We start from the raw sequence: 13750 nt of genomic DNA on the forward strand, positions 1-13750 counted from the left end.
CGGGGTCTTTTCCAACCTGATGATTCCGTGATTCTGTCCCACTCAGGTGCGTTTGCAGCCGCCGCGCCCTCCCGCGCTCCGGGAACGACCAGCCTGCAGGGGCGACTTCAGAAAGCAGCACGTTATTATATTTATTTATAACAAGCAGATGTTTAAAGCCCCATTTTCTACTGGTTTTGGAAATCCATCCCCTTCCAACACTTCTACTTTCCTTCCTTAGGGAAAAAAAATGCAAATTGCGGGACACCGSCCCGCCCCCGGCCCCGCCCCGCGCATGCGCGCAGCCTCCCGGGTGTCGGCGGCCTGGGCGGCCTCGGCGCCGCCTGCGCCGCGATGGGCTGAGGGCAGGCGGCGGCAGCGGGGGTGTCCGCGGCTCGGGCTGGGCTCTCCGAGGATGGAGAGAGCCATGGAGCAGCTCAACAGGCTGACGAGGTCCCTGCGCCGCGCCCGCACCGTGGAGCTGCCGGACGGTAGGAGCGGGGCCCTGACGTTGCGGTCGGTCCCGGCGGCCTTSGGGCCCGGGCCGGCGGGGATGAGTTGAGGCGGCTGGGGAGGRTGGGAACGGGCTTCCTCTCTCCGCCTCTGACAGCCTCTGTTTATTTGTCGTGGTGACAGCAACAGTGGCGTCCCCTTCTTTCCTCCGGTGCCTCGCTGCCTCCGTCGTCGGGTGCGGGGGATCCTGCCTGCTGCTGCCGCCCCTGAGCCCGGGCGAGTGGGTCGGGGGTGCTGGACACCGTCTGTATTCTTTTAAATCCTTCGCTAAGTGCTTTTCGATGACAGAGTAGTGATGACAAATCTTTGTTGGTTTTGGGTTTTTTTTTGTTCGTTTATTTTTTTAATAGTGCTAAATTTTGTTTGAAAAGGTGTSGTAAGTCACTGTCACCCGTCACAGCCTCATTTTTTTTGGCTCTGAACCACTTCAAATGAGTGCTGGTCCTCCATATCCGGATGGATTTGAAATTAGAGCTTCAGGCTCTTATGGCAAATGTTTTGGTGTTTCAGCCAAGTCCAGCTTGTGGGGGGACTAACTGTAAAACATTTGGATATGCAGAAATTCTGTTCTCATGAGTTAATGTGCTATCACTSTACTTTGTTCAGTGAGTTTACTTTTATGGATGAATCTTTGGCTGCTGTCTGGCAGCTTTTATCTCCTCCACTGGTGGAGGAAAGGAAGTAATATTCTGTTTTTYTTCTGTGCATTCCTTCTTTGGACTTCCTGGTGTCCTCCTGAGCTGAGCTGCTACACCTTTCACTTATTGTCACCTGTCACACATCCAGTGTCTTCCAGTGCGGTTGCTCATAAATTTCACTTGACAGGCAAGTTTCAGGAAGATTGTCCTGCTGCTTATAAGCCATTGAATGGCAGCAATGTCAATTCATGTGATACTATTAACTTAAGCGTAGACTTACAGAAATAATGGAGTAGCACYGGTTTAACTAATTGAAGATGCTAATGTGAATGGCGCTTTTCACAACCTGTGTTGGTTGGAGCTGCTTTAAATTTTGCTCCAGTACTAACTTAGGCAAACTGATTCTGAATTTCATCTGTTTTCTTCATGTCTTGGGCTTTTTTATCTTATACTTCAGTGGTAGTTATGTCTATGGAATGTCAGTGCAAGTGCAAGCCCTGAGACTTTGGGAACAAGTGCTTCTATTGCCCTGTAGTGCAGAAGGAATGTGAGTTCTATGCATTTCCTAGGATTTGCATGAAACAAATCAGTGGGACTGATATAAGGGGACAAATGGGCTTAAGACRCTGAAGTCTCAAATTGCATTCCAAGAAGGTCTCCGTTCAGTGGCCATCAAACTTTGGGTCCGTTTTAGCTCATTATGTATCTTCTTTCTTGACCTCGGTGTTCATTATGTTCATGCAGTTCTGCCCAAACTCTTCTTGAGAAGCAGGTTTGGGTTGTAGTGTATTGCTCCAAACATGTACTGACAGGATCAGCTTGGAATATTCCACACTGGTCTAGTGTAGTATGTAGTTTGGTGGCTTCTTGTSTGCTATGTCTGGCCTCTTCAATTAGGATCCCTCGCTGCCGCTGCATTTGAGTGGTTTCGATTTGAAAGATACATAGTTTACCCCTCCGTCCCTAGATTGAGAGTCATAGTACTCTCTTAGGAAATGGAGATGAATGTTTGGGTTTACTTATGCTGAAGAAGGCATTAAATCCAGGTATTGAACTTCCATTGCATGCACCGTAGCCATTCGGGTGTTATTTGGACAGTGCTGACTCTCCTTTAAGATTGTGATCTCTGCCAAATTCTCGACGATATCTCTGAGGAAATAAAGTAATAAGAGTATCTTGCCAGGGCAGGATTCTAGATCATGAATTTAAAATGATTTTTGAAAAGCAAGTCTTAACACCTGAGTCCAGTGCCAGCAAAGACCCTGAGCTTGCAAACAGAAATAGTTGTTTTTTTGAAATCACTCTTCTGAAGTATCCTTCAGCACTTGTTTTCTGGACACTTGAGAGCTTGACACAAATTTCTGGATTCTACTGTTAAGGCTTAGTGCCTGAAAAGTAAATCTTGCAGCCCAAAGCTCTGACACTGCATTTTTTGGTGTGCCTTTTTTTTTTGTCTTTATATATTCAAGACTTGAAATGCAAGTGAGTAAGGTAACAAATAAGTTCTGTGTGTGCATGAGGTGTATAATGCTTTTCTTCTACCTGCTGTCATGTAGTTTGTGTCAGCTGGAGTTTTTTTATGACTAGAGAAAATAATCACCAAATATAGGCATAAAAGCTCCTTAGTCCCACATCCTTTTAATTACTTCTGTACAGAAAATCTCTGGGAAAATCTGCATGTTCTCCACAGTGTAATAACAGAACAGCAAAAAGCTTAGTTTTGTAACTGTACCATAAATACCTTTTGTGGCCCAGCTACACTTGTATTTAAACATTGTCTTTTTCTAGACCATGATACTTGCAATATGGTTGAATTTAATTAGGATCAATATTAAGCATTTCAGTTAAGTAAGCTGATATATTTAAAAGTTTTTTTCACTTTTATTGGCTTCTTTAATAGGGCCTGATTAAGAAAATATGTAAGGATGTAATTTTTAAATTCAGTTGATGTTCTTAAATTCTGGGGTTTTTTGTTTTGTTTGGAAAGCTTTGTCTTCCTGCCAAGAACTCTGTGAAACAGAGCCCAAACAAGGTTTTTTCCTAATTTGTGTGTACTGGGAGCTAATCACAGATAAATATTTGAGCACCTTTTAAAAATCTTTCACGATTGATATCCTTATTTGGCATATATTTAATTTTATTTCAGAACTCTTTCTCTCTGTGTCCCCTCCCTCCCGGCTTGTTCAGCCCCAGCAGTCGAATTCTTGGGGTGCGTGTTGAAAAAGGAGTTATCTGATACTCTCAGAACTCTGCTATAAGCAATGATTTGTAGTGAGTTCAAACAATAATAATAAATAGCATAGCTGCAGCATAAGAGTTTCTTGGATTCCACTTGATAACAGTGAAGAATTTTTATTTAACATTCAGTAAATGTCACCGTGCCTATCTAGTGGAAGTAGTAAATGTGTAGAGGTATGGTATGTAAAAGACATAGATACAATACTTATTTGGGACTGTTTTAATTCTTCCCGTTCTGATTGCCTCGTATCTTTGGATCGATGAAGGTGATGAGGAAAAACTTGAAAATGAAAGTTTTGTGAGAACAGTCTTGTGTTTCCAAATCCTGAAACCATATATCTGCATTCTCAGAAAGCATAGCCCCTCCAGTCATAAGTTGGCATCTACGTGAACAATCTGTGGAGATTGTACTCTCAAAAATGGGTAGCTTGTTGAAGGAAAAAGTTATAGTAATTGTCTGTAGCAAAAAAAAATCATTACACAATAATATTATTTATAATTATTATATGTTAAAACCTTTTAAGTTTTGTCAAAATAATCTTCTAAAAATAGTATTTTACTTCAGTAAGTCTGTAAGTGGCCAAACAGGCTCATCACACCCATGCAGTGTGCTGCCATGTGCACCAGTATGTGCAGAGAGCGTATGACAGATACTGTGTATGTTATTCTGTTCCCACCACTGATGTGGATCTTTGTGTTCTGACCTTTGGTCATTGCTTTCAAGTATGAAATATGAAACTGATTAGAGATTTAAAATTAAAATGAAGCTTACTGCACTCAGGTATTCAAGTATAGAGACAAAATTGGATGGTTATGAAGTAATTGAAAGAAGTCACTACTACAAAATCATAGTTTCAGGACTATGGAAGTCACCTTGGAAGACAGTAATTTTCCTTTTTTTAAAAATTAAATAGTTAAGTGTTTTTGTTTTRTTTGGGTTTTTTTAATGCGCATTCCTTAAAAGCTTCGATTGAGTTAACGGAATTGTCAATTCAAAAAAATTGATACTTGGTTGAAAATTCTGTAATTTTTACTTTGTAAAAGAAAAAAAGCCACATTGAAATTTAATTAATTCCATTTATTATCTCTTCTATCTGTAAAGCCAGTATGCTGGCTTTTTCTTTATAATGAAATCTCATGTGTGTATAATCTGTGTAAAAAGAATAATCTATTGACCAGTGGATGCTTGAAAAGGTATATATTGCTAGATACATTTATTTGATGTAAAAGATACCTATATGATAACCGAGTAATTTAATTTCTTCCCAGATAATGAAACTGCTGTCTATACACTGATGCCAATGGTTATGGCTGACCAGCACAGGTGAGAGCTTCTTTAAATTTACATTTTGGTTTTTTTAAGGTCTGAAAAACCCAGCATGTTTGCTGAAGTTGTAGCTCTAAAGCGCTCTCAGAAGTCCTGCTGCTGAATTGTTATCTTCTAATTTGGATTTCGACACTGCCTGTGTGCATCTCAGCATACTTTTACCTGAGAAACCTGCTTTGGTTTATGCCACTGACTGGCATTAGGATTTGTTATGTTGTTGCACATAGGGAAATTAGTTGTAGGATAAGAACAAAAGTGTTGTTTTGTAACTGTGTCTTATCTCTCTGAGTGTATATTTATGGGTGACATAAAGGCTTTTAGTCTCATCAGACATCTCAGAAAGACATGGAGTAAGAGTTGGACAGTGACATTGGTACTTCTGGGATTCCTCAAGATGAGCAGCTGTTACCCTTACTCAGTTGTCTTCAAAGTGCTTTGGACCTGGAGGCTATATAATACCAGCTGAGTGGTGCCTCCTTTCCATTAATTTTGTAGGGAAGCAGGTAGTAACTCTTACTGAAACAGTAAACTGTTTTTTTCCAGTCAGGATAAACATTTGTTCTGCTATGTAATATTTTATCGAGATTTCATGCAAGGGTTTTAAATTATGTGATCAGCCCATTACTGGAAGTTGGAGGATCCTATTTAAATTTTTTAATTAAAAAAATGGAAATTATTATTTTATTGTGTATCCTTATTGTGTATCCTTCTACTTCATCATTATGATTTCACATACCAGTTTTCCCACTGAACTTTGCCTGTGTTTGGGAGAACTGTTGGATATGTGGTTGGGGTGTCTGTGATGAGATAAGGAAGAAAGAGGGAATTTATATTTTGTTCAAACCAAAGCTATTAAAATGCTTGTTTTCTTGTAAAGAAGTGATTTGGTTGTCTGTTCTAATTCTTGCTAGTTTACATTTGAAACAGTTACCCAGTGTCAAAGTTAATTTTTTTATGTGCAGTAAGAAGTAAAATGCTTGAGAACGGTTTGATTTCCTAGTCAGTAATTCGTTGAGGGGGGAAGAAATAGTGATTAAATAAGAAATAGAATACTTGTGTGCAACTTATACTATAAACTTTACTTGGTTACTGTGAGCTGTTTTTAAAATGAAATAATAATCTTTTCTGTTTGAAGGTCTGTCTCAGAGCTCCTGTCAAATTCAAAATTTGATGTGAATTATGCCTTTGGACGTGTGAAGAGAAGTTTGCTTCATATTGCAGCAAAGTAAGACTTACTTGAATCCAGTCCAGAAGTTAACAATGAAAATGTTACCACAAATCTAAGGCACCAATGTAAGCTGGAAAACTCTGTAGTATCAGTTAACATTTTGTTTTCACACTTCCTTTTTGTAACTTGTTTGTTCTTCCTAGTAATGTGCTGCCTCATTAAGAGGACAGATTTTACGTATTATATCAAATGGTTTTCCAAATTCCAGTGAAGGAAGTCTGGCTAGATACTTCTTTATCTGTCTGTGGAATCTCAAGTCACTGAAAAAATGCAGCCATGGTTTGCATCTTATTATCTGGGTTGCTGTTGCCTCTGTAGAGATAGAGAACTCTTGKCTGCGGGTGTTGATTGTTTTTGAGGTATTCTGAAATAGTGGGAAACATTTGGATGTTCATTGGGAAGCTGCTGTTCCAAAGTACTTCATGTGACCATAACTGAAGGGAATATAACTTGAGCACTCACTTCTAATAAGTTTTATATCGTGGAGAGAGGACATAAGTGCAAATATTGTATCCTTGATTTATGATATTTATTGTTTATATAGCTCTTCAATGGGGATAACTCTATGTTATATATAACCCCGCCAAGAAACAGACAGGCTAACACAGCATAAATAGAAATGAACCAGGTAGTTTTTGACATGACCTTTCAGGAAACTAAACTTCAAACTAATAAACAAATGCTCTGTATTTGTCTCACCTTTTAAATATCCTGAAAGTTCTTATATTTAAACTGTTAAAAAAAAGGCAAAAATGAAAGAAATAGTAGTAGTAGTATTGCATATAGATAGCAGGTATTTGGTCTCAATAAAAGTGGAAATTTCTGCTTCTTAAACAGACTGATTTAGAAATAGCTGTTTCCCAACCATTTAATCTCAGAACTACATACTGCTTATATAAATTTATGTAAGGAAGTACTTACAAAAATGCAAGCAATTTTTTAGCATACACCTTAGAAGTATATTTGAAAACATGCTGTATTTATTGATTCCAAAACACAAGAAATTGTGTAACACTTAGTTTCTGGATTATCTTTTATCTTGATTTAGTTATTGGCTCATCAAGCTGCTTGTTTTGTAACATACTGTATAATTAGTCTTCACTTTCTTCAGGTTGTCATGTAGCAGTTCTGATATTGGGAAGATTTTTAAAAATGGATTAGCTGGTCTCAGCAGATACAAAAATAATCTGTATCTTTTCAATCAGCTCTTTCTGAAGAATTTAGGAGTAAGAGAAATGTGTAATGCAGAGTTTTGTCTCCTTGGTGACATTGATTATCCTGAAGAGCTTCTTTATTATGTAAAGTAAAAGAGAATTATGGGTTCAAAATTAATAGCAAAGAAATATTTGTACAAATTTTAGATTTTTTCTGATGTTCAAACTTTTAAACATAACTTCCAGCCACTGAAGTATAACAACCCCCCAAATATTTAATGGAAAATTTTGTCTTGTTAATAGATTATGGGTGAGGGAGGTGAGAGGAAATCGAAAGCAAAACTTTCTAAACAGTTTAAATTTTGAAGAATTGCCAGTCTGAAAAATTCAGTGTTGGGTTTTAAAGTCATTAAAATCATAGAGAAGGCTGACATCTATTCATTGCTGCAAGTTATATTTGGTCACTTCTCGCTGTATTAAGTGACTTTCCTCTAGCTTTGTGTAGCTTGACCTGTGAGGGTGTAAAAAATTTTATGTAAAGATGTTCTAGTGAGTGCAATCTGTACATAATATTGCTTTTGTCCTTATGCCAGATTTGGTTTGTCGATATCCTTGTTACAGTTTTTTCTTTTCTTATTTTCTTGTTAGCTGTGGATCAGTTGAATGCCTTGTTCTATTATTAAAAAAAGGAGCAAATCCAAACTATCAGGACATTTCAGGATGTACTCCTCTCCATTTAGCCGCAAGGAATGGGTAAGTTTTTAAAATGCTTAAACTCTTACCAAATTTTGTGCATAATGCACTTGAGCTGGCACATTGTGTAATATTTTTGCAGAGTTCAAAATCCCCTTTGCTTTTCACTTCTGAAAATAGAGAACACAGAGTTTAAAATCCATGCTTTGACTATTCATAGAGTTATTTTTTATAAATAGTAAGTCATGTCTGAAATAGCAATTCCAATGCCAGTCATTTTAGTGTTTTCTGTTAATCAGGGGCATAATGATTGTTACAACAGTAATTGAACAAGGGATGCATTCATCTTCCGCTTAGTGGAGTAAGAGAAGATTTTGGAGTGCATGGAGGGTTTCAGAGACTTTAGATTTTTCTCAGATAGTGTCTCCAAGAAATTTTTTTACTGCAAGGAAAGGAATACAAAGATGGCGTTCACTATGTTAGGAGAGGAGGAGACAAAATAACCCCAAACCAATGAGCAAGTGCCCTTTTAAGATCTTCTTGAACTGTAGTGTATGGAAACATGCAGTTGTAAAGGTAATGTTGTCTTTTAGAACACGTATGTGTTACAATAACTGAGTTGTGTTACAACTGGTAGTTCACATGAGGAGGAGATAGTGTTTAGTGGCTTCTAGGTATGTGTGAGGACTATTTTGTAGGAAAGAAAGGAAGCAGCCAAGTGATGCATGATGAAATGCAGAAATACACACGGAAGACAGTTACGTGGAAATGAGGTATAAGAGAGATGTGAGAGGTACCAAATAAAAAAGAAAAGCAAAATAAATTTGTAAAGGTAAAGCACTTAGAGCATTAAAGAATGTTTAAAGACACATAAAATATGAATTAGAAAAAAATCCTCTACTTTGGTTAAAACAGTAATTGTACTTACCAAAGATTTATATAGTGTTACAGTGATTGTCTCATTAAGTAATGATTTAGTTGTGTACTGTAAACATGTTCACTGAAGTGTACAGGTGATGGTGAACTTCATGACTTCTGTTAGCTGAATTCTGGCTTTTTGTCTTGAAAGAGTAGTTCCTGCAGAGCTGAAGCTTTTAGAGTGGAATAGTGGTTAAGTGCTCCTGACTTTCCACAAAAATAGCTATGGTTTTAGGCCTATGTTGTTGTTAGCTACTCTTAGGCTGTCTGAGTCTCTGTGAAGATCACTTCTCTTTTTCACATGCTTAGTACTGTGCTCCTTGTAAATTGGAACTACCTGCTCTGCTTTGGGCAATACTAAATTAGCGTGAGTGGAGCTCTAAGAAGATAGTCTTTCCAAGTGACTTTCCCTTTTTTTTTTGCTTACAGCCAGAAGAAATGTATGAGCAAGTTGCTGGAGTACAGTGCAGATGTCAACATTTGTAATAATGAAGGCTTGACCGCAGTAAGTGCTGTTGATTATGATGATGTTCTTAAAATGAATCAAGAATTTGGAGATTCTCAGTTTGTAAGCTTTTGCTGTGTTACATGTAAAAAACTGCTGTGTCTAGTGCCATCAAGAATCACAAGATGTGGTCAAAATACAAACATATAATAGTATTGTTCAAAGTTTCTCTTAATATTTTTCAAAGCTTCTCTTTGTGAAAGTGTTGACAATAATAGCCAGGTTTAAAAGAATTCTTATGAAATATGTATACAATTGCTAAAGGAAACATGTATGTCCTCATTTTGTACTTAGATTCACTGGTTGGCTGTCAATGGACGAACAGAATTGCTTCATGATCTTGTTCAGCACGTCAGTAATGTAGATGTTGAAGATGCCATGGGACAGACAGCCCTTCATGTAGCTTGTCAAAATGGACACAAGACAGTAAGTTTCTAAATTGTATGAACACAATAGATTTGTGAAGAGCTTGGTAATACCTCCAGGTTGTTGTGTTTTTTTTTATAAACTTCTGACAATTGATGCACATGATAATGGTGAGAAGCGTGAAGAGTGCTGTTGTGTCTTAGTATTGACTGCATACATGTTCACGGGAACAACTTTTTTATTCTTSTGGAGATGATTGATCTCAGTGCTTATGGCAGTTTAGGTGTCTGTATACTGTTCTGTAGTACTGTTATTGCCTTGTTAAGATCCAGTTTTAATGTAATGTTAAATGTTTGAAAATGTTTTCCCTTACTTTTCAGCATATGTTTAATTCATAATTATGCCAGCTATTATATGAGTTTGAAATCTGAAATATTAATTTACTGTCAGTAAAAGATGAACACAAAGTTGTGTCAGTTATATTTTTAAGACTACAAATGAACAAGTTCAAATAAGCTCTTCTGTTATTGATCTGTGATAGTTTTTATGCCTGGTCTTGCATTAGGGCTAGCTACTTTACAGGTCTGAATACTTTACCTGAATGCATTAGAGCGCTATAGAGAGAGATAGATTGCCTCCAGAACTATTTACTGCTAAAAAAAAATTGTTCTACCTAGATACTTTCTTTTGTGTTGTTAGTGTTGCATTTTGGAAGACCAAATAGTGAAAAACTGTTACCTATAAATGTAGCAAATTTATGTGACTGAAATGTAACAGAAGTTGTTTGAGAGTCTGCTCAGTGTTTTCATATTTTAGAATTCGTTCACCTATTTCTTTTAGTCTAGTTTGAGTTTGAAACGTCACCTTGTGATAAGGCTGTGTATGACTGTCACTAACTTGAAGTAATTTTGTAATTTTTTATTTTTAAATGGTTTGTAGCTTGAGGAATCTTTGGGATTAGCTGAAGTTCGATAAAAGAAAATATTACTAAAGTGAGAAGTTCAAAGGAAGCTTTGTAAGCTCTGATAGCCATGATTTTCTGATTAATATTTAGGAATTTTGTTCTTGAGATTCATTATAGAAAAGAAAATCTTACAGTGTWATTAGACATGCATGGCACTAAATAGTTGCAAGCCAACAGGGTTTTCCACTKCTCTCTTTCTAATGCTGCTGTTTTGTTTTCTTGTAGACGGTGCAGTGTTTGCTGGACAGTGGTGCAGATATAAACAGGCCGAACGTTTCTGGGGCAACTCCGCTTTATTTTGCTTGCAGGTTATATATTCTTAACTTTGGAATACTGGCCTAGAAATGAAATATGTTTTTTCCCCTTTTGCAATAACTGATTAGAAATTGGAACATTTAGGAAATATAAAAGCTGACTGGTATATAATCTTGTCTCATTTTAGAGTGTCTTATCTAAATACTTAGGTTAATGCTGCAGGCTTGTGTACCTCTTTCTAGCAGACATGTTCAACACATACCTGTGCATGTTCTAGCATGAGTCATAAATTGAAGACTGCTGAACTCTTTTCTGAAAAAATGAATTCTGCCAATTTAGATTATTTTGACTATACGAAAACCAGAGCCTTTTATAAGGCAAGATTGGCTATTCCTTAATGTACATTATGATATTACAGTATACATGAAATGTGCATATATGCCTTAAAGTTACTGTGTTGAATTGAAATCACAGTGTTGCTTTGATCAGTTCCGCTTTCTTCAGAGTTTAGTTATGTTTCAAAATGAATCACATATGATAAATGATCTTTTGTTTTGATTAGAGCATTTCTGTGATTTGTTAGAACATTTAAAATTTTTGAATTTCCTGTGCTTTGGTCACAGGTTAAATAGTTCACATAAGATTAACTGTTACTGTAAACAAAAGGACAAATGGGCTGATCTGCTGACCTGCTAAGGGTTATATTCTGAGAGCTGTGGTCTCTGGACACAGTGTATGTTGAGTCATGGCAGTTGAGAAGAAGCTAAGTGGAGAATAAATAGCTGCTAGCCTTGGTCCCTGATTTAGGGACTGGTATTTGCACACACTTTAAAATAAGTAAGCAGCTTGGCTTGGAGGCTTTTCGTAAGAAGGGAATGTTGCAAGTCGAGCAGTGATAATCTTTAGGAGCAGCTGGAGAGGTAGAATGAGCAGGGTGAACCTGGGAACAAAGGCTGTAGGTCCCTGATGACAGGGAGGTCAGGGTGTGGTAGCAGTGGCTGGTGATAGCTGCAGAAAGGGTATCAGTATTCAAAGTCTGAAACATCTGTTTTGTCAATGTGTTAGGTTATGCACTTAGTCTAGAGAATTACAATGAAGATGCTTGCAGGTGGGCCATTAGTCTTAGCTTCTTTCTCACCATGAATGTTTGTTTGCATTGGGTCAAAGTCTGATACATTAGATCAACCTGCTGGTTTCCTGGGCTAGAAGGACAGGAATGAGGAGAACTCATCTGGGAGCTATTGAGAGATCAGTGAAGCTGCCTCTTGCCCCTCAGCTGTTAATTATCACTTTTCTTGTGCCCTTTCTGAACTGATAGGCTGAACCTATTGGGCCTTGATGTGTTCCATGATGGCAAATACTCATACACTTGAGTAAAGGGTGTACTGCAAACTAGCTTGAGAAATAAAACTTCACTGAAAAAACCTGTATCTGTAGCCTTAATTCCTATGTCTATTGTATGAGTCTTTCATTTCACCCTTTAGATGCTTCTTCATTATGTTTGGCAGTATATGCACTAATTGCTGGTGAAGGCAATAGTCAAGTAGTCTTTCCATGTGTTTTTAATGAAGTAAACTTCTGATCACTGGTACAAATTTCTCTTTTTTTTTCAGAAGAAAGGGTTAGTGAAACAGTTGAGAGGTGTAAATAATCTTGGTTTTACTGTTTTCTAGGCAATGCTGGTATGTTGGAATAGTTGTTCATTAAATTTTCAGCTCAGGGGAGCTAAATGTGGTGTACAATCTATAAGTACATTAGTGAATAGACTGTGAAAGGGACTTTAAATGCAAAAGTAAAACTCATCACTTTCAAAGGCTATGCAGGACATTTATATATACTAGTTAAAAGAAATTAGAACTGTTTCAGTGATGTATTGATCTCTTGTGCAAAAAATGTTATCAATAAAAAAATCATACTAATGTTTTATTAATGGTTAAAGTACAATTAGATTATTTTTTCCCTCCAAATATGTTAGAAGTGAGCAAAGAACTTGGTAAAGAGAACTTGCTCTGTGAGGTAAATTAGGATGTGAATTGAGAAAGTGCTCTCTTTTTGCAGGTAGTGCAGCTCACAGGTAGTTATGGGCCTCACATAATTTTACACTGTTCTTTTGAAATAACTGTTTTCTTCTAGCTTATGTTGTTTTTGTTTGTTAGATGCAATGAAGACAGATTTATGACTCATTATAGAGCATAAATACTGTATTAACTGTCTCTCTTCTTTTGAGTAGCCATGGTCAGAGAGACACTGCGCAAATCCTTTTGATGAGAGGAGCCAAATATTTACCAGACAAGAATGGTGTTACTCCACTGGATCTCTGTGTACAGGTATTAAGTTAGCAACATTTTTTTCTGTGAACTTCTGTCACTTAGTACATTGTCACCTGATCATTATTACCTTTTATATTCTTAAGGCTTCTGAAAGATGGTATTCCTTTGGCAAAATAAATTCAAAAACCAATTTTTGTATAATTAAGTTGATCCTACTGGCAGGTTCATAATTTCTGTCCTTTGCATAAGTCCAGTGCAAGAATTGACTTTATAAGAAAGAGTTTGCAGAGCTTCATTTGACTAGAAAGTTTAGGAATTCTTGATCTAAAGGTAATAGACAATTTTGATGTTTATCTATTAGCAAGTAAGAGGTAAAGGCATGCAGAAAGGAATGAATTTTTGTTCTTACCTCAAATAATAGATTTTCTGTTTGCTTGATGAGCTATTGCTACTGAAAATAAACAAACCTTATATGGTGCTGACTCTTACTTTTCAAAGCTGTTCCTATATCTAGATTAGGAACAAAAGTCTTACATGTTTTCAACTAATGCAGCATTTTCAACTGCAAAACAGTCTTTCTTGTTTGATACCAAGTACTGCTTGTACTGCTTGCTAAAGTGACTTTTCTTGATTTGTGAACATTTACACTCTTTTCTGTAGGAGCAGTTGAAGGTCAGTGGGTAAATACTACAGATTAATGGA

The 13750-nt window shown here is 37.1% G+C and overlaps 1 protein-coding gene across 4 annotated transcripts in view; it reads left to right on the forward strand.

Moving 5' to 3' along the window:
- Positions 1 to 294: 294 nt before the first annotated feature.
- Positions 295 to 13750, forward strand: part of HACE1 (HECT domain and ankyrin repeat containing E3 ubiquitin protein ligase 1) — a 49968-nt gene continuing 36512 nt past the window's right edge. For 3 of the 4 annotated variants that reach the window (XM_057375406.1, XM_057375407.1, XM_057375409.1), the window contains exons 1-8: positions 295 to 470; positions 4638 to 4692; positions 5831 to 5920; positions 7726 to 7830; positions 9118 to 9193; positions 9488 to 9619; positions 10749 to 10831; positions 13009 to 13105. In XM_057375406.1, coding sequence (XP_057231389.1) covers positions 395 to 470; positions 4638 to 4692; positions 5831 to 5920; positions 7726 to 7830; positions 9118 to 9193; positions 9488 to 9619; positions 10749 to 10831; positions 13009 to 13105 — 714 coding nt within the window. In that variant the 5' untranslated portion in view covers positions 295 to 394. The other variant, XM_057375410.1, reaches the window with a different exon arrangement.

Source organism: Malurus melanocephalus, unplaced genomic scaffold, assembly GCF_030028575.1.
Source record: "Malurus melanocephalus ecotype Western Australia unplaced genomic scaffold, MMel_1.1 scaffold_248, whole genome shotgun sequence".
Classification (NCBI taxonomy): domain Eukaryota; kingdom Metazoa; phylum Chordata; class Aves; order Passeriformes; family Maluridae; genus Malurus; species Malurus melanocephalus.